Below are 19,264 nucleotides of genomic sequence, written 5' to 3'. Positions count from 1 at the left end.
CCGCCATCTGCCAAATACAGGTTAATTTGTGTACTGGCAGGTGAATTTGGTCAACCTAACCAGCCACTATGGCAGGTAATACTGTAGATAGAGCTAGCATTCAACAATTATTGAATGAGCCGGTCAAATTTGTATAGGCGCTGACAGTTCAAAATTAGAAAGATTATATAAGACTAAATAAGATTAAATCTTATATCCTATAAGATTAAATCACGCTGTAATTCCTGAAGCTTAGTAGGCCATACTGTTTCAGTGTTGGATGGGGTAATGTATGAGAATGGGGTTATGAATGGTCACATAACTTAACAGGTAAGCAAATTAGTTTGTGTTAGTCTGGGGTACGCTGATGTGAAGTTTCCTACAATAACTAGTAGGTTACCGTCTCCCCCGCAGTATTGGCACTAGGTGCCAGTGTTGCGCGGGTTTGGTCACAAGTGGCCCGCGTTCGCCCGATATTTTAATCAACCCGACCGCAACTCGGACCGCGAATATTAATTAGGACAAAATTATACCCGACCCGCGATTCGACCCGCTTATTTACAAAATGTGTGCTTTTGGTTATAGCCTGCATGCAGTGTTACAGTAGGCCATTTCTGTAAAACAAACGAATTTATTTGCGAAACTTTATGCAGTAGAACTACACGCAGTAGGCATGCAGGACATAATGTTTGCGCAGGAGAGAGAATGAGAATAAGAGCGCAAGCACTCACGCAACCACCAAGGATTAGAACACTAGGATAAGATTTGAAGGCCATGGACATACATCTTTCTTTCGAAAACAGAAATGGTGAGGCAAGGTAGGCAAGACAGATACATTGCTGGTCAAAACGTTAGCGTAAGAACTGGTTTATAATGCTGAATGAAGCACAAAGCTTTACTAAAGCACGTCCACTGTTTAAAGTCACAAACACAACGAACTAAGGTAACTTTTATGCATGCGCGAACCTATACATACCGGTAGATATGGCTGTGTAGTCTGTGCCATAACATTTATTCCTGCAGGCTGCCCGTTTTGGCTGTCATACTTTTAAATGGCTTCACAAGAAGTAGGCCTAGACCATAACTTGTACTAATGTCATCTTCTTTAACAACTTTTCCCAATATTTCCCAAAGCCTATATCGCTTTTCCTGAAGGGGTGTCTTTATTATTTTAACTCGCGTCTTGCTTGTTGCTACTGTTGACTTTACTGTATTGATCCTTTACTGTATTGATGCTAGCCTTCTCGTGATATTTTAAGTAGGCCTATTTGTAGAAAATATATCTTAAATTAATTTTAACTGACCCACCCGCAAATGACCCGAATATCATTAAAATATTTTGTTTATGACTCATAACCGACCGCTTAATTTCGGGCAGACCGCGCAACACTATTAAGTGCTGCGTTTCAATTTTTACCATTAAGGAGCTGCTACTATGCTCTCATGTGTCACTGCTATGCTTATTTCAGGATAACCATGATCATTTTGGTCACTATAATCGTGATGTAAAATGTTCATGTCGTTGCATCTGTGGTGGCAGGTAAAAAAGTTGAGTAGCTGGTAGATTTTGGAATCCACCAGCCACAGTGGCAGGTGGACAAAACATTTTATTTCCATCCCTGAAAGCTAACCATTGTAATAGTAAATGCTGTCACACTTTTTGAAACTATTTCAGCTTGTGCAGGCCTATTAGTCCTTTCTGAACATATTGAACACATTTTTAAAAATATTGCGATAATACCGAAAACCGTGATAATTTTGGTCACTATAACCGTGAGGTTAAATTTTCATATTGTTACATCTCTACATGTCATTAACATCCCTCTGCTTTTTTCTCTTATCCCTCTCTCTCTCTCTCTCTCTCTCTCTCTCTCTCTCTCTCATTCTCTCTCGTAGGGGAAGGTGCATTTGGAGATGAGGCTGAATGAGCTGATAACAGAGAATGGTTCGCTCGGTCAGCAGTTGTCAGTTCGGTAAGCGACACATCTAGATAGATAGATATATACTTTATTGATCCCCTAGGGGTAATTCAAGGTCCCGGTAACTGAAGACATCACACACAACATACACTACAACATAAACAGGATGATAAAAAATAACTTCACATTAAATTCACATTACTAATAAGGACAGTAAAAGATACTAAATCAAGGATCCACATGAATGTACTTAGGGTGTATAATTATGAGGCACTTACAGTAACAGGGCAGGGACTGACCCTGTGTTTTAGTATGCAGTGGTAAGGTGCGTTATGAGGTGTGTGTCATGGTGGTAGTGCAAATAAGTCAGCGCAACAGCGCAGTGCAACAGTGCAACAGCGCAGGGATTAAGTCTAGATACCAGCAATAAATATGGACAATATAAGAGACCAGCATTAAATATGGACAATGTAAGATAAAAAAGTAAGCATATTAATATAATAGTAATTTAAGCATAGTAATATAAGCATAGAAAAATAGTAATAGCATAGTAATATAACAGTTATAGTATAATCATATGGGCAATATACGCGGAAAATGAAAAATGTAAACATAGTAATATAAGAATTATAGCAGCAGCGCAAGGATAGGTTGACGTATTCAGATTTGATGTAATAGGGTATCAGCCATTGGTCAAGTATGAAGTTAGACCACAGTCCGGAGGGAGGTGTTGTGCAAGTAGGCTAATATAGCCAGTAAACAGTGTAGACAGTGTCAGCAGTAACACAGTGGGCCATTGGACAGCCAGTACAGTCAGAGGACCTGGAAGTGTAGAGGAAGGTGTAGAGGCAGATAGACTATGCAGAGAAATGTATCTCTCCTCTTCCCTTTAGTGAAGCATTGACGAGTTGTATGGCCCTGGGGACAAATGACTTCTTTAGTCTGTCAGGTCAAGCTCTTCTGCTCTTATGACGGTGCTGTGGAGTGGATGACAGTCATTGTCCAAAATGTTGATCAGTTTGTTGATCAGTTGTGTGTGTACATCTGCATATACAGTAAAGATAGGATAGATATAAGCATTGAAATACGTCAGCATTTATCAGTTGGCTAGTTTATTTCACCAATTAGGTCAAAATTGATCCCTAAAATGATAGAACTGGACTGACCCATTACCATGACAGCAGACACAGTGGAGTGTTCAGTAGTTTAGAGCCAGTTAGCCAGTTAGAGTTCAGATGTAGTTAGTGGCCAGGAGCAGGCTATTCAGTATGCTTTTACCAGTTGGCTCTGCAACAGTTTTGGTGCAGCATGTTTGGTTAAAAGTTAACAGTGTGCCATTGTTCATGAGGCTCTGGACATCCGTGATGTCCCAGGAATGGGAGACAGTGTACAGCTGTCTAACAGCGTGCTGCGGTATGCAGTGGCTCTCCACTGATATTAATTCAGTTACATTTTGGCAGAGGCCTGGCGTCCCTTTTTAAGAACTGCTATTATCCCAAAGTAGCAGGATTAGCAGTAGCAGGAGCTGTTTGAACCTGAGCAGAACCTGAGTCTCTCTTACAGAAAAGCACCTACGCACATGAGCACACATACATGCACAGAGAGAAAGCAAGAGAGAGAAATAGAGAGAGAGAGAGAGAGAGAGAACATGTAAACCCAGAGAGACTTAGAGTGTGGTCCCATCTCCAGAGAGACTATGATGTTGTAGCTATTCTTAATCAGCCTGTCAAAACAGCTCCAGCTCTACTTCCAGCTGTGCTTTTCATGCGTCTGGAGTATCCTTTCGTATCAAGCTCACTGTTTTTGTGTTTGTGCTAAGGTGGTGTGTGTGTGCGTGCGCGTGTGTGTGTGTGCGTGTGTGTGCGCGCGCGCATGTGTGTGCGTTTTATGAATGTGGGCGCATTTGCTCATCCTGTGGCACTTCAAATACAGTCAAATACATACTGAAGGTGTCAAAGTGAATTTGGTCATGTGTTGCTTACGTGTGTACGTATGTGTGTGTGTGTGTGTGTGTGTGTGTGTGTGTGTGTGTGTGTGTGTGTGTGTGTGTGTGTGTGTGTGTGTGTGTGTGTGTGTGTGTGTGTGTGGTGTGAATGCTGACGGTTCTTGTCCCTGCTCATTCAGTGAGCAGTACGAGAGAGATGAGGAAGTGATGGCATCTTGACAGGAAGCTGGCACTCCACTTCCTGTGACCACTGTGGTTTCAGTGCTGTCGTCACGACGACACACACGCAACCCCTGACCCGCTTCACTATTATGTTTGTTTCTCGATTTCCTTTTTTCTCTCTCTCTCTTTCTCTCTCTCTTTCTCTCTCTCTCTCTCTCTCTCTCTGTCTCTCTCTCTCTCTCTTTTCTGTCTTCATCTCTTTCTCTCTCACTCTAGTTCCCCTCGTCTCTTCCACCCTTTATCTTGTCTTTTCTCTCTCTCCCATTCTCCCTCTATCGTCACCTCTCTGAAGAAGTGTGTGTGTGTGTGTGTGTCTGTTTTCGCACCTCCCCACCCATGCGTCTGTTTAGTGTTTTTACCTCCGTGGCTGAGGGAGAAGTGATGTCGTCATGACAGCCCAGCGCCGATCACACCACACACACATACACACTTCCTGCTGCGTGTCTTCCCTCCTCTCTGTCTCTCTCTCTCTCTCTCACTCCCTGACTCGCTCTCTCTCTCTCTCTATCTATCTCACTCCCTGACTCACTCTCTCTCTCTCGCACCCTGATTTCTCACTTGTCTGTATTTACTCCAAAGCACAAACCCTATGAGGCTTCTAATAATAACAAAATCAGTTTCTGTTCTCATCTGCTGATAATGCCATAATAATTATTTAGTCAGACTTTTCACTTCTGTGAGTTGAAACCAATTAACTGTGAATTAACCCTGCTTGGCCATTCCATGTGCACGGCTCTCGTCTTGGCCTACTTGGCCGGAGCTCTTGCGGAAAAGCTTTCCTGCTGACTTGTCAGTTAGCCAGAGCTCGAGGCCAGCACAGGTGATGGGATGGGTCACCTGGGGCGGAGTGAGGACACCTGAACACTTGACTCCTGAGCTCGGGCCTCCAGGGTGGATCGAGGCTCCCGGGTTAAAAGGACTATCCTAGGCTTAGTGCGGCCACAGGAGATCAGGTGGTGACGTTTGACGCTGCAGGCTTGGTATTTCTTCAGGGATGGGAAGCAATGGTCATTCCACAGCCTGAATGGAACCCTGCAGAGAAAAAATATCTCTGTGTGTTACTCTGAAAATTTAAGACAAATAAACATGTCCCTCATTTTTTGATACATTTATTGATACGTTTATGTGACTTTACTTCATACTGTGTTGAATTTGAAGGAGCAAATATACAGCATGTCCTTATGAATTCTCTAACATTGTTAGCTTAGTGTTTGACTATTCTTGTGCTTTGGTTGGAGCTGATGATAGTTCCTGTGACACTGAGTCTAGACAAGTGGACCTGCTGGCATGCTCAAACATGCCCCTCCATGCTGCCATAGAAAAGGGAACTTCCTGTAATGATGTCATAAAGAACACAACCCTGATTGGCTGGCAGACTGACAGGAGCTGGTGTTGGCCTTCAGCATGTCATTGACTGTCTGTCTGTTGTTTCCTTCTTTCTTTCTTTTTCTTTCTTTCTTTCCTTGTTTCCTTCTCTCTTTCTCTTGTCTGTGTAGGATTATCGCGTGCCAGGGCTTGCCTCTAATCAGCGGACAGAACTGCGACCCATATGCCACCGTCGCCCTCGTTGGCCCCGCCAGGTAACACACCACCTGCCAACCTAGACACCGACACCTGCCATCCCATAATAATCTAGCCGGGCCCTCCTGCGGTGGCCATCTGTCGGCCCAGACTTAGGTGTTTCCGCAATCCCATGGTGCACCTGCCTCCACCCAGCTCTCACCCCCAAGGGGAACAACACTGTTACAACACAACAGCATGGGCAGCGGATGTCCATTGTGTTCATTGTGCATCCAGCGTGAAGTAAATGGTGTCTCACGCAGGGGTAGAAGAGCTCTGGCCTACTCTGAACTCTACTACTGAAAAACGCCACTTTATATGTTTCTATTTTTCTATTCACTTGAATGTTATATTCCATAAAGGCAAGGGAAGTTTATTTGTATATCACATTACATACACATTGGCAATTCAAAGTGTTTTACAAAATGCCCACATGAAAGAACAGAGACAAATGAAGAGATTGCAAAAAAAGGTAAAATGCATGAGAACTTTTACAAGAACATACAGAAATAAAAGATTTGCAAGGAAGCGTGCATTAGATCAGCTGAAAGAACATTAAGTTGCTTGCATTTGATCAGTTGAACACAAAGCATACAGTTAAAACAGAGAGAGTTGAACCTTTGGTTAAAGTAAAGGATTCAACAGCACAATCCCCAGTCAACTTCAGACTATCAGGTTTATGAGACCCCATAATCTCCAACTTTTACACAGGAGAATTTTTAATGGTTGTGTAGAAGCGGTGGACAAATGTCTATCTTTAACCTTCATAATCTACATAGTATGTCCTCCATATGCAAGGTTCTTCTGTAGGGACAGGAGTTGTGTTGGTAAAGTGAGAGCGCTCTTCTACGTTCCGGACGACAGAGTAGAGGACAGAAATGAAGAAAATGTGCTGGACGCCCATGGCAAATCAACTGGTCTTTTTCACAGGTCTGACCAGAAGAAAACAAAAGTTAAGAAGAAAACAAGTGACCCCCAGTTTGAGGAGACATTTTACTTCGAGGTATACACACACTGGTGTTGTGTTTATTTCACTCTGTTACTACCATGTGTTCTCTCTCTCTCTCTCTCTCTCTCTCTCTCTTTCTTTCTTTTATTTCAATTCAGTTCATTAAGCTGTATTGTCTTGACTGAAGATACAATGTTGCCAAAGCATTAGTAGTATGTGTAATAGTATACTGTAAGTAGTAGTAGTAGTAGTAAGAATTTCCCTTTCTCCCACTATGTCTATCTGATCTTACATTCTCTTTCTCTCTCTCTCTCTCTCTCAATCACTCACTCACTCACTAACACACACACACATACACACACACTCTCTAGTTCTCACACCTTTTCCATTCCTGTCCAATTGACAGCCTTTATCACATCTTTGGTAGCTGGTGGTAAATGAGTGACCACAGAGCAAACTCAGAGGCTCTGGGTAAACCTGACCTCTGAACTGCTGGATGGCGCTGGGGTCAGGGGTCAACTGTGCTTATAGAGAGTGATCATCATAGCTGATAGCACTTCAGCCTCAACCATATGAGACTCGAATTAGATTTAAATTCTTTGTTTTGAAAACTACATGAAAACACATCATGAAAATACCACTGGAAATAATCTATTTCACTAGTTGAAAACTAGCCTTACAAAGTAATTAAAAAAGAGCTTTAGGCTAACTGGTGTAACCTACTTCCAGTGAATTATGTGATGTGATTATTCTACTTTGACCTTGTTTGTAATTTACCACATCAAGCATTTGGTTAAACTGGAATTTAATTTGGCAATTCAATCCACGGCTTTTACACTGCACGTCCTAATTTGAATTACGAGCAACGTCTAAAGTCAACCTAAAGCTAATTTGATAACGAGGAAAAGGAAAGGAAAAGGAAATTTGCTAATTTAATACCATAAGCAACATCCTACACTCAATCATCGCTGGATCAGATGCATGCAGGTTGCATGTTTCCTTTTAGACGTTTTAGTCTTATATTTATTATGATCTATTTATTTTTATGAGTTATTTTAGTGAACTCTCTTTCGCACAGGAAATAACATCCACTTTCAAATTTCGTTGTACATGTACAATAACAATAAAGATATTCTATTCTATTCTATTCTATTCTATTCTATATCAGCTTCAGCTTTCTATCAGCTTTAGTTCTTACTTTGAACTAAAAAAAGTTTGATTGACTTTGCACTTTGCCTGTCATTTAAATTAGGCCTCTGGGTAGATGTGGTGTCAGACACAAGCCCTTAATTTGTCCCTTGTGGGTTTCTGTAGGTCACACGCTCCAGCAACTACAAGAAGTCGCAGTTCCCGGTGGAAGAGGAGGACATTGAGAAGTTGGCCATCAAGTAAGTCTCCTGAACACCTCTTTCTCTTTGGTAATTTTGCTTCTCTCTCTTTTTCTCTCTTTCCTCTTTTCCCATCTACCTTTTTACTTTCTTTCATTTCTTGACATATCGTGAATGTATATTAAACATGTAGAGATGCAAAAGGTTAACTAATGAACTGCTGCAAAAGACATTATTGTTTCTCTTTTTTTTGGCTCCAAAACGAAGAGTTTGGATTTGCCGATGTCACACCAGACAGGCCTTCTGTAGTAAGCGACAAAAGTGTTGGCCAGAAGGTGACCAGCGCTTCTGGTTGTCATAGCACCCAATAAAATAATGCCCGCACTCTCAACTTGTCCCACGTAGCTAGCGCCCTGGTCGATCCGGCAGGTAAGGCCAGGTGTGTGCCCACGTAGTAGAGACACCATAAACAAGGCAACACCAGTCGCTCGGACGGAGCGTTTTTTGAATGCATGTGGTGCAGTGTGCGTTGAGTTTTGGACTGTGCTGATGGTTTTGAGAGTGGAGTGGAGTGGAGTGGACTGCATGCTTGTGGTAAGGAAGCCCACGGCTGTGCACTGTTGGCTGGGGCTGACCGCACAGGGAGCTGGAGTGGACCCAGGAGGTTTGACTGTTTGCTGTGTATATATTTGTGTTGGGGTTTGGTTTTGTTTGTTTGTTTGGAGTTTTTTTTTTTTCTCACCAAACACGTTTGATGAAGGCTGACCTGGAAAGATTTTGATGTAAAATTTGAGACGAATGATTTAGTTTTTTTTCCCTGCAGCTTTGTTGTGTCTCTGTACACACACTTATGCATGGAACAGAGTAAGAGTGTGTGTGTGTGTGTGTGTGTGTGTGTGTGTGTGTGTGTGTGTGTTTTGTCACACATCTCATCTTATTGTGTTCACTTACATCTTGCTCTTCTCCTCTCCCTCTCGCTATGCCATCTACCGCTTTCTCTCTCTTTCTGTCTCTCTCTTTCTCTCTCTCTCTCTCTCTCTCTCTCTCTCTCTCTGCAGGGTCGATCTGTGGAACAATGGGAATCTGGCACAGGACGTGTTTTTGGGGGAGACGCGGGTGTCACTGAAGATCCTGAAAAATGACCACATCCATCGAGCCTGGTAAGAGCACACACTCCAAATGCACTTGATGTACACACACACACACACATTCATGCATTTCTGGAAAAAAATTAAGAGACCACTGCACTTTTTTCTGATGTCATCCTACGGTTGCTGAGTGACATTCAAATGAGTTGACAGTCATATTCAAATTTGCAAATTTGGTCTAATTTTGAATATCATCATCAACTCATTCAAACTCAGTCTGTATATTGTCAAACATGAGCCCAAAACAATTAATTCCAAATGGACATGCATTTGCAATGGTGTGCACACAGAGACAAGCATGTATAATACCTCAAGACACAGAGAAACGGCCACATGCAGCCCAGCGCTACCAACTACTACAGTGGCAAAACAAATTTGCACAGCATTATGCAACAAGTGTTTGTTTAGTTGGATTGGCGTTAGAAGAAAGCATGCAAGGAGCTTGTATCTGTTACTGCCTGCAAACATAAGCACGCACACATACACATATGCAGAGGAATGCTCAGCCCAGTCAGGTGAAACACGCCGACAACCAGATGGGAAAAGCAGATAGTGACCAGCCACAGAGGATGTGCTGCCCTTATCCAGCCAACCAGAGGCCGGCATGGCCCGGCGGCTGACGTCAGCAGCCCCGCTCACGTCATACTGCCCTGTCACGGTCACCCGGGGCTCCGCTCGCTCGCTCTGCTCGAACACACACCCGTGCCACCTGGCGCGGTTACTCGGGCAGTGACGGGCATGCTCCGCAAGGTGACTTTGGGAAGTGTGGCGAAGAGGACGCCTCTTAGTGGGACCTCATGCATCCTGAACAGCCCCCCAAACTGAAAAAGCTATAGGCCCTACCGTATAGGATTACTCAGACTGTTGCGATAGTTTTAGCCATTTGTCTTCAACAAAGTTCTTTTAGTCTTCTGTATTCGTTTGTCTGTCAATTTAGACATTCTTACATTCTTGTGTATACACTTTGTATGTTGTTAATTGATAACCAAAAATTATTCATTATTATGCATTTCTGATTAACTGGCCATGCTGTTGGCATTGTGCAGGTTTCTATATGCACTCCTGTAGAGAGGCTCCTTAACAGCACTGACCTCCTGCACAGATCAATCTACTGAACACTCACATTTCACATTTCCAGGACTCTCAGGAGAGTGTCTGTCTGTCTGTGTGTGTGTGTGTTGGCTCCATGCAAACTCTCGCCCACGCTTCAGTCCATTCGCCCTCATTCAAAACATGCAGATTAGTATCAGCAGGCTCCCTTATCTCTAAACAGACACACACTTACACGCACGCACACACACACATACACACACACACACATACACACGCACACACACACACACACACACACACACACACACACACACAGACAGACACGCACACAATGTTTACACAACATTGGTGGCAGGACGCCGTGTTCAAAGTGATCTAAGGACAGACGAGATGAGGGCTACGGAAGTGCCACGACTGCAGCGAACAACTTTAAATGCATGCCATGCACACACACACACACACACACACACACACACAGATATGCTCAAACACACACTCATATAGGTGGGGGATTTCCTACAGTAACCGATCAACAACTAAGCCTAATTGACATTACACAGCATGACGTGACATCCAAAGACCATGCACAGTTGACTTGTGGCAGTGGCAGTGCGGATCCGTAAAGGCCCTCCTTTCCTTCCTCGGGATCCATAAAGGTGCATCTTCACAGCACAACAGGCACTACCAGTACCACTGAATGCCTAATCAAAGAATCAAAACTGACAGAAAACACACAGGCACCTTCCTTCCTGTGTTTCGTTGAATTAGGCCCATGACACCTCCAGAAGGCTCAACAGTGGTGTCTGCCGTCCTGGACCCAACCCCCTCCACACTCATGATGGGTTGGGGCACGTTACACAGTGACAAGATTTCACATATCTCTGAGTCAATTCAGGTCATAGCATTACACCAAGAAGTCTGTGAGCACCTCAGCCATAGCCAGTGGTTTTCCTTTTCAGCAGACTCAGGCAGCTCTTATCAGTGATCATCCTTGTAAACTGAAATCTACCAGTGACTGACGTTGCTACAAACCCTCTAACACCTACCCTACTTGGTCTTGTGTGTGCTTGTTAGCCTTGTTACCTTGCTTTTGCTACCAGTTCTGCATATAATTCACATTATGTAAGTCGCTTTGGGTACAGTCATTTCCTGTGTATTAGCCACATTGTGTACAAACCGCAGGACAGTGCAAGTTAAAAAACCAAAACTATATTAATCCCATATTAACTGCCCCTGTATATTAACCTCATAGCTGAAGAAATGTTGCAAAATCAGTGTATAAACTGCAGCTAATAGTTGGGAAATTACGGTAAAAGCGTCTACTAGAAGAATACATGTAAATGTATGCAATGCACACACACCATGTCTGAACTCAAAGTGTCACAACAATACACTGTGGAACTTCTGACATCCACCAGGAGTTTCCAATCCTATGCTTTGCCCCATCTTTGCTTGTCCTGTGGTCACCTGTCTGATCCTCTTGTACAAACAAAGTTGTACTTCAGACGGTGTGAAGCACATTTGTTGCCTTGTGAAATGCACTTTACAACTAAAACTGCCTTGCCTTGTTTTAAGGGTCGTTCACACCAGGACTTCCGTCAATACACTTTAAGGCAGTGCACTGTGTGATGACTCGCGTAGTGCGTGAATTTCAACAGAATAGTGTCGATAGCGACATGGTTTTACTTTGTCATAACATGAACAGTTTATGTTATAACATCCTTGTGCATCTGTAATGTGTGTTTTTCGCCGACGCTGCTCCAGCTTCCTCAACCATGGTTATCACAAGTTTGAAAATGCTCCCTCCTCTTCCACTTAAAGGGAGGGGATCTTGTAGCCAAGATGACGTCCGTTGAGGGCGAAAAGTACCCATCATTCCAAACTCAACTTTTTGACTGTTATGAGTGCACCATTCGGGTACTTGTAGCATACTTCGTTTTGTCGTAACTTTCGGTGTGAATGCACTCGTGCACTCAAATTAGGTATTGTGAGTACAGAAGTAAGCCATTTAAGACACAGTGGTGTCTCCCTCTTTTGTGCTGTAGTCTCACCCCATGCTTTCCAGTTGGCACCAAGAACCAACCCTCTCTCCCATTCTGAATCTTTCCGACAATATCCCTATGCTGCAGTGTGCCCTGTTTCTATTTAATGAAATACGATTAGGAAAGAAGAAGAAATAATCTCATTTGTTGTTAATGGGCTCAGTTATCTTGGAAATTTGAACTCAGGGGTTCGAATGAGCCGATAAGTAGGAATTACGACTTGGGAGACGTTTAAATTGCAAGTTCCTACTTGTTACTGGGAAATATGACTAGGAAATAGACTGGAACGCAGCATTAATATGCTTTTGTGTGTGAGTGTGTGTGTGCGAGTGTATGTCAGAGAGAGCAGGTTGGTGGGTGGATGTGTTTGTGTGAGGATGTTAGGTATAAAGCTGCGGAATATGTTTCGTCATCAACTAGTCACATACTTTAACAGAGGAGGAACCTAATGTTTGGACTCTAAAACCCTTACCCTAAAAGAAAGGAAGTTTATGTGTGTGTGTGTTTGTCTATATACAGTGTGTGTGTGTGTGCGTGCGCGCATATGCACGTGTGTGTGTGTCTGTGTGCAAGCTGGCCTTAACTTGCCCACAGCATAACAGTGTCTGGTCTCTTTCTTTGGTGAGATGAGCTTGTGATAAAGGCTGGTGCGGGTACCTTGTGTCAGCTCCCTAACCTCTTGAATCTGAAATGCAGTTCCTGACGCTCGACGCGCACACTGTTCCTCAAAAACACTCCAAACACCACACATAGGAGACCCATGCAACTCCTGTGTCAGTGGACATGACGCATCTCAGCGAGAGCCTGTTCTTCTATTCTTATCTCAATCTAGTGTGTGCTCTCTTTTTTTAAACTGTTTGTATTTCTTTTAATGTAACACGTGTTCTTACACTGTTTCTGCTGTTCATACATGCGAGTGTTTCTTTTTATCTGCAGTTTTCTGTGTATGTTTGTGGTTGTGTGTGTGTGTGTGTGTGTGTGTGTGTTTTTTTTACACGCCTGCATAGCTGAGCCTGTCGCTCAGAGCTGTGGGTAGCCATCGAGAGAGACGTGCATCCTGGGCCTCCCTGCGCGGTCCTCTTCACCAGACGCACACTTCCAGGAACTGGCTCACATGTCCCCTCCCTCTGTCCCTCTGTCCCCGGCAGGTACCTGCTCCTGCCCAAGGGGAATGGCAACAAGACCAAGGTGGACGACCTGGGCTCGCTGCGGCTCAATGTCACCTACACGGAGGACACGGTGCTGCCCTCTGCCTGCTACGCCCAGCTGCGCACTCTGCTGATGAAGTCGCCCGACGTCAAGGTACAAGCACGCTGCCCTCTGGTGGTCAGATCGTGTCACTGCCGCTCTGTCACCATCGCTTCCCATATCTCTCTTTCTCTCTCTCTCTCTCTCTCTCTCTCTCTTTCTCTCTTCACCCTCTCTCTCTCTTTCACCCTCTCTCTTGCTTTTTCCCCTCCCTCTTTATCTCTGTCTCTCTCCTTTCTCATCTCTTTTGTTTTTTTCTCTGTTTTCACATGACAAGACTAATTGTGAATGTGCAATGGCACTACAACTCCCATGTGTAGGAGCATGTGCCGTATATGAGAATGCTTCCACACCGGGCAGAAGTAACACAGTATGTGTAAGCATTTCCTACCAACATGAAGAGAATTACGTAGTTTATTTATGGAAGGAATAATAAGTGCATGAGTGAACAGAGACCTAACCTGTCCTCTCTTAAATCAAATCAAATTAAATTGAATCATATGATGGCATGAATTAGTGTCATTGTTGCCAAAGCTTGACATATTGGGTTATTGAATTTACATGAACATGATGTAAGATGTAATATTAATGAAATGAAAAAAAAACAATGATTTGAAAAGAAGAAAAAAAAAAAAAAGGGAACTTTAGCAATTTAACAACTAACTGTCTTTCTGTCATTAGCTTTCTCTATGTCAGCCCATGTACAGTGTATGTATGAAAAGTATAAGTCAACTGATGACCTGACCTGAGCCCCCCCCCACCCACCCACACCTCTCTCTCTCTATCAGCCCATCTCTGCATCTGCAGCCCATATCCTGGGTGACGTGTGTCGTGATCAGAACGAGGCCATGCTGCCTGTGGTTCGCCTGCTGCTGCATCACAACCGCCTGCTGCCCTTTGTGTCCGCCATCGCCGAGCTAGAGCTCGAACACACACAGTGAGTGGACACACACACACACACACACACACACACACACACAGGGAGGGGACACACACACACACACACACACACACACACACACACACACAATTCAATTTTCTCAAGGGTGGACTTAAACCTTTACAAGTCAATGCACATACCCTTTCTGCAGTTGAAGATACACATAAACACACACACACACACACACACACACACACACACACACACACACACACACAGGTGCCCCGTCAAGTGCAGTGCTGTGTATGGTCTGCTTAGTAACGGAAGTAAACACACACATACTCATACACACACAAAGCTGCACCTTGCCCAACAAATGGTACATCCTGTTGAAAAGGGCAGGTCATGTGCACACCGTGCCCAAGCTCCTACCCATCTCTTTACCAAACAACAAATCTCTTCTCAAGTGGAAAATAAAACAGGGTAAAATAAAGTGTTAAAGCTGCTTCGCATGCACTGGGGGGCGCTGTGGCGCAAGAGGCTACATCATCAATACCACATTTGGCTCCAGGTGCCCACAGGGACTCTTGTTTGAGTCCAGCCCTCAGTCCAGTCCACAACCCACCTCATCTCTCTAGCTCTCCCACTGGTTTCCTGTCGCTCCACACTGTCCTACTGTCCTATCTGAATACAGACGGAAAGACCAAAAATATATACCTTAATTATTTAATCACTGTAGGTGATTTAACGATTTAAAATATATACCTTCATTATTTAATCACTGTAGGTGATTTAACGATTTAAAATATATACCTTCATTATTTAATCACTGTAGGTGATTTAACGATTTTAATGCATGCAGGTGTTCATGGTTCCTGGGATCAGTGTTCAAAGACAGTTTTTTTTAAAGATTGTCTCTCTCTCTCTCTAACTCCCTCTCTCTCTCTCTCTCTCTCTCTATCCCTCTCTCTCCCTCTCTCTCCCTCTCCCTCTTGTCTTCTCTACCCCTCTCTCCCAGGGAAGCCAACACCATTTTCCGGGGAAACACTCTGGCCACCCGCTGTATTGACGACATGATGAAGATTGTGGGCCGAAGCTACCTGATGGTCACTCTGAAGTCAGTACTGGATGAGGTACCTGTCCATGAACTCCTGTGGCGCTCTGTCTGAGGCACTATAGCCTTTTCATAGCCATGTGTGCTCTGTACAGGACTGCTATATAAAAACAGTCCTATTTATCTCAAATATTATCTTCATTTTCTTCATCTTTATGTGTGTCCTCTTCAGATTTGTGACTCCAATAAGTCGTGTGAGATTGATCCCATCAAGTTAAAAGAGGGCGACAATGTGGAGGCTAACAAGGTAGAGTTACTCCTTCAGATGGAGCGCACCCAGTGGCTTAGAGTAACAGTGGGGCATTTGATGGAAGCTAATCTTCTCCACATGTTAGACCATTGCAGTCTAGTTCATCTGCGACTAACCTAGATGGCCAAGTTTGTGATGTGTTGTGCATATGTTTACATGAGATTGCAGTGGCCGAACCCCAAACCCCAAAACTGCAGGTTGTTGCCTTGCATGGCAGTCGTAAATATAGTTTGTGTGTGTGTGTGTGTGTGTGTGTGTAGGAGAATCTCCAGGGTTATGTCCAGAAGGTCTTCTCCTCCATCACCCAGTCTAGTGCCAGCTGCCCGCCGTTAATGTGTGACGTCTTTAGGTCCCTCCGGCAGATGGCATCCAAACGCTTCCCTGGTGAGTAGCATGAGTGTGTACACACACACACACACACACACACACACACACTCAGACATGTAGACATAAGGGTATTTGCTATATCTAATAGTACTTGGGAAATTCTCCACACACACCTAGATATAACCAGGAATTAGAAACGGTTCAAAGAACGAAAATCAAAACCGTAAAAGAACAAAACATTTGGATGAACGTAGCCGAAAATGGGAACAAAACCATTTTCACCGGAGAGAAAATGCTATTTTCAAGATAACCGGTTTTAGATAACTGTTTCATAACGATATTTATCACTCCAATGAACTTTTCTTTGAATATTGTTCAAAAGTCCATAGGCTTCAGTCAGATTTGATGAATTAGTGTCTCCATGTATAATAGGCTAGGCCTACTAGTTGATAAAAATGATTTTTATATCTAACACTATCTAACTGACGTTTCCAAGTATGTAGCCTAAATTCCTGAAACATTGTGTGAAATAACATAGGCTACCAGAGACACTAGGAAAATATCTAGGCCTAGTATCATGTAGTTGGTAGCACCACACATAGGTTAGGCTTTTACAGGGCTTAAAGCAAGGACATTTTCTGTGCCTGAAGTTAGGCTATCAGACATTTTTGAAGATCTAATATTATATAAACCAATTACCTGCTTTCAAATCTGACCCCACACCTGAATTCAGGCACAGTGTTTTTAACAGTTAGCCTTGATATCTGATGTGCATTGATTTAAGCTTTAAGGCTGTTGGGCAGAAAACAGTTTTGTGCCACCAGCCATAAAACAATTTGTAAAGGCAATATAATTTTTAAAGGAATGTTATTAACCGTTCTTCTATAATGTTCTAACTGGTTACCATTTAGAGGAGTGGCCTTGGAACACTGGAAAGGGAACAAAAAAATAATCTTTTTGCTCAAAACGAACTGAAATGAAAATCATTCTGTTTTCAGTCCCTGGATATACAGTAACACACACACACACACACACAAACAACAGCTACTCTGGCATACACAAACATGTACTTATGTACTTGGATGCTACATATTCTGCTTCAACTTATACACACACACACACACACAACATTAACATGAGCATCCATGTAAACATGGTTTTGATCAGCACTGAAACATGGGAAATGTGTAATGTGGGTAGGTTCACCACTAGATGGAGCCAGTCTTATGGTTGATGACGAGATAAGTCCCTGCATCTCCTGCTCCTTCAGACATTATTGTTTATAACTGTGTTCAACTGACTCTCTCTCTCTCTCCCTCTCTCGCTCACCCCTCATCTCTCTCTACCCCCCCCTCTTCTCTCTCAGCGGACCCTCATGTCCAGTACTCGGCGGTCAGTAGCTTTGTGTTCCTGCGGTTCTTTGCTGTGGCTGTCCTCACTCCACACACGTTTCAGCTGCGGCCTCATCACCCTGTGAGTCCACACTCGTCCCGCCCCACACTCACCCACTGGCCGTAGTGGTGTTATGCGATGTGTGTGTGCTATGACTGTAAACAATTCTGCAGTGCACGCTCACACTGTATATGTGACTCTATGCATAGTATTACTGTTATGAGAGAAATAGCGGTAAGATAAGATAAGACTTTATTTAATCCCACAACAGGGAAATTGGCTATTTGAAAGGAGAGTTCCAGTGATTTCATGAGCCCCCATGTTCATGCCCCCAGAGTGTAGCTGCCTGGCAGCTCTAGCTGTTGGCTGCAGCAAATCGAGCTACGTAGAACCCATTGGTTTAGGGGTGGTTTCTTACCGACAGTACTCGGTGACCTCTAGAGACAGAGATCTATGTGGGAAATCGCTGGAATTCTCCTTTAACTGATGACTGACAGATCATAACATGAATTATACCACTGAATTTCCTATTTTGATGTGCTCTTTAGAGTATCAGTTACAGTAACTTGCACATATTTGCATAACCATGAAGTAGTTCCAGGTTTTTGGAAGTTATTATTGAGTAGTGCCAAGAAAGTGGTGAAACAATAACGATGAGTGAAAATCAGAGAATTTTGAGGTACTTTACTCAAAACATGACACTGACCGATTAAGATTACTAAAATAGTTGGCAATCAGTCAGCTGTTCCTGCAATGGGCTCGTGACCGTGCAATCTGAAGTGGAATCCCAAGTGGAACTCATTTTCATGTGGCAGTGAACATGTGAATGAAAAACAGGCGAGTTCACCGCAGTAGTGAGTGAGTGGAGTGGAACAGACGAGTTAACTAGCGCCAGGAGCATCCCTCAGGAGTGGGAACCCAAGATGGTGGCAGGGGAGCTCTTACACAGGAGGAATGAGCAGAATCCGTGTGTGTGTGTGTGTGTGTGTGTGTGTGTGTGTGTGTGTGTGTGCGTGTGTGGCGGGGAGGAGGGGGTCGAAGGATGGAAGGATGCCCTCTTAAACACCCCCGCTGTAACAGGAGAGAGGCTTCTGCTGTGCTGTAGCTGTACACACACAGCAGAAACTGTACACTACACACACTACTGTAGCTGTGTGTGTGTGTGTGTGTGTGTGTGTGTGTGCTTGTGTGTGTGCTTGCATGCCTGCGTTAATGTATAGGTATGTTTTGCCACAAGTGTACTGTGTGTGTGTGTGTGTGTGTGTGTGTGTGTGTGTGTGTGTGTGTGTGTGTGTGTGTGTGTGTGTGTGTAATTCATTGTGTTGTCCTCCCTCAGGACCCTGAGATCTCCCGCACACTGACCCTCATCTCCAAGACCATACAGACACTGGGCAGCTGGGGCAGCCTGTCAAAAACCAAGCTGGTGAGTGGACATGCCACACTCACACACACACACAGTTATATACACACACACACACACACAGTATACACCCATGCACACACACACACACACACACACACACACGCAGACACACATGCACAAACACACACACACACACACACACACACACACATTGACATACAATATACACCAGTGGTCCCCAAACTTTTTCTTCCGAGGGCCAGCTCACTATGCCTGGCACTAAGAAAGGGCCAGAGACTCGGAGTATATCAGTAATCATAAATAGCTTAGTGCTGTGAACAACAGCAGTCTACCTTAGTTGAATATTCCATTACATTTAATGATACGCTACTGCAATTTAATACCATTGTTAGCTGTGTTTATGTTGCCATCATGCCATATCAGTATAAAATTTAGCTCAAATGAAATAATACTAATAAAGACTTTAGCATTCCCAAAAGGATTAGCAGGGAGTCCCAAAAGTATTTTATTCAAAATGTGTGAAC

General features: G+C 43.7%; 1 protein-coding gene across 3 annotated transcripts in view; it reads left to right on the top strand.

Annotated features, from left to right (window-relative positions):
- The window catches only part of rasa2 (RAS p21 protein activator 2), a 53,585-nt gene that overhangs the window by 18,646 nt on the left and 15,675 nt on the right, over nt 1-19,264 (top strand). The window contains exons 5-17 of one of the 3 annotated variants that reach the window (XM_076282224.1): nt 1,876-1,952; nt 5,562-5,645; nt 6,556-6,628; nt 7,889-7,962; nt 8,961-9,062; nt 13,294-13,447; nt 13,671-13,769; nt 14,182-14,330; nt 15,292-15,406; nt 15,560-15,634; nt 15,898-16,021; nt 17,331-17,437; nt 18,693-18,779. In XM_076282224.1, the coding sequence (XP_076138339.1) occupies nt 1,876-1,952; nt 5,562-5,645; nt 6,556-6,628; nt 7,889-7,962; nt 8,961-9,062; nt 13,294-13,447; nt 13,671-13,769; nt 14,182-14,330; nt 15,292-15,406; nt 15,560-15,634; nt 15,898-16,021; nt 17,331-17,437; nt 18,693-18,779 (1,320 nt within the window). The remainder of the gene's footprint in view (nt 1-1,875; nt 1,953-5,561; nt 5,646-6,555; nt 6,629-7,888; nt 7,963-8,960; nt 9,063-13,293; nt 13,448-13,670; nt 13,770-14,181; nt 14,331-15,291; nt 15,407-15,559; nt 15,635-15,897; nt 16,022-17,330; nt 17,438-18,692; nt 18,780-19,264) is intronic. The other 2 variants (XM_076282225.1, XM_076282226.1) reach the window with 2 other exon arrangements.

Source organism: Alosa pseudoharengus, unplaced genomic scaffold (genome assembly GCF_046254945.1).
Source record: "Alosa pseudoharengus isolate Yale_2024_CS ecotype anadromous, Long Island Sound unplaced genomic scaffold, YU_APseudo_1.1 YU_APseudo_1.1_scf_13, whole genome shotgun sequence".
Classification (NCBI taxonomy): Eukaryota; Metazoa; Chordata; class Actinopteri; order Clupeiformes; family Clupeidae; genus Alosa; species Alosa pseudoharengus.
The sequence above is the reverse complement of the archived record's forward strand: the minus strand, read 5'-3'. Positions and strand labels throughout refer to the sequence as shown.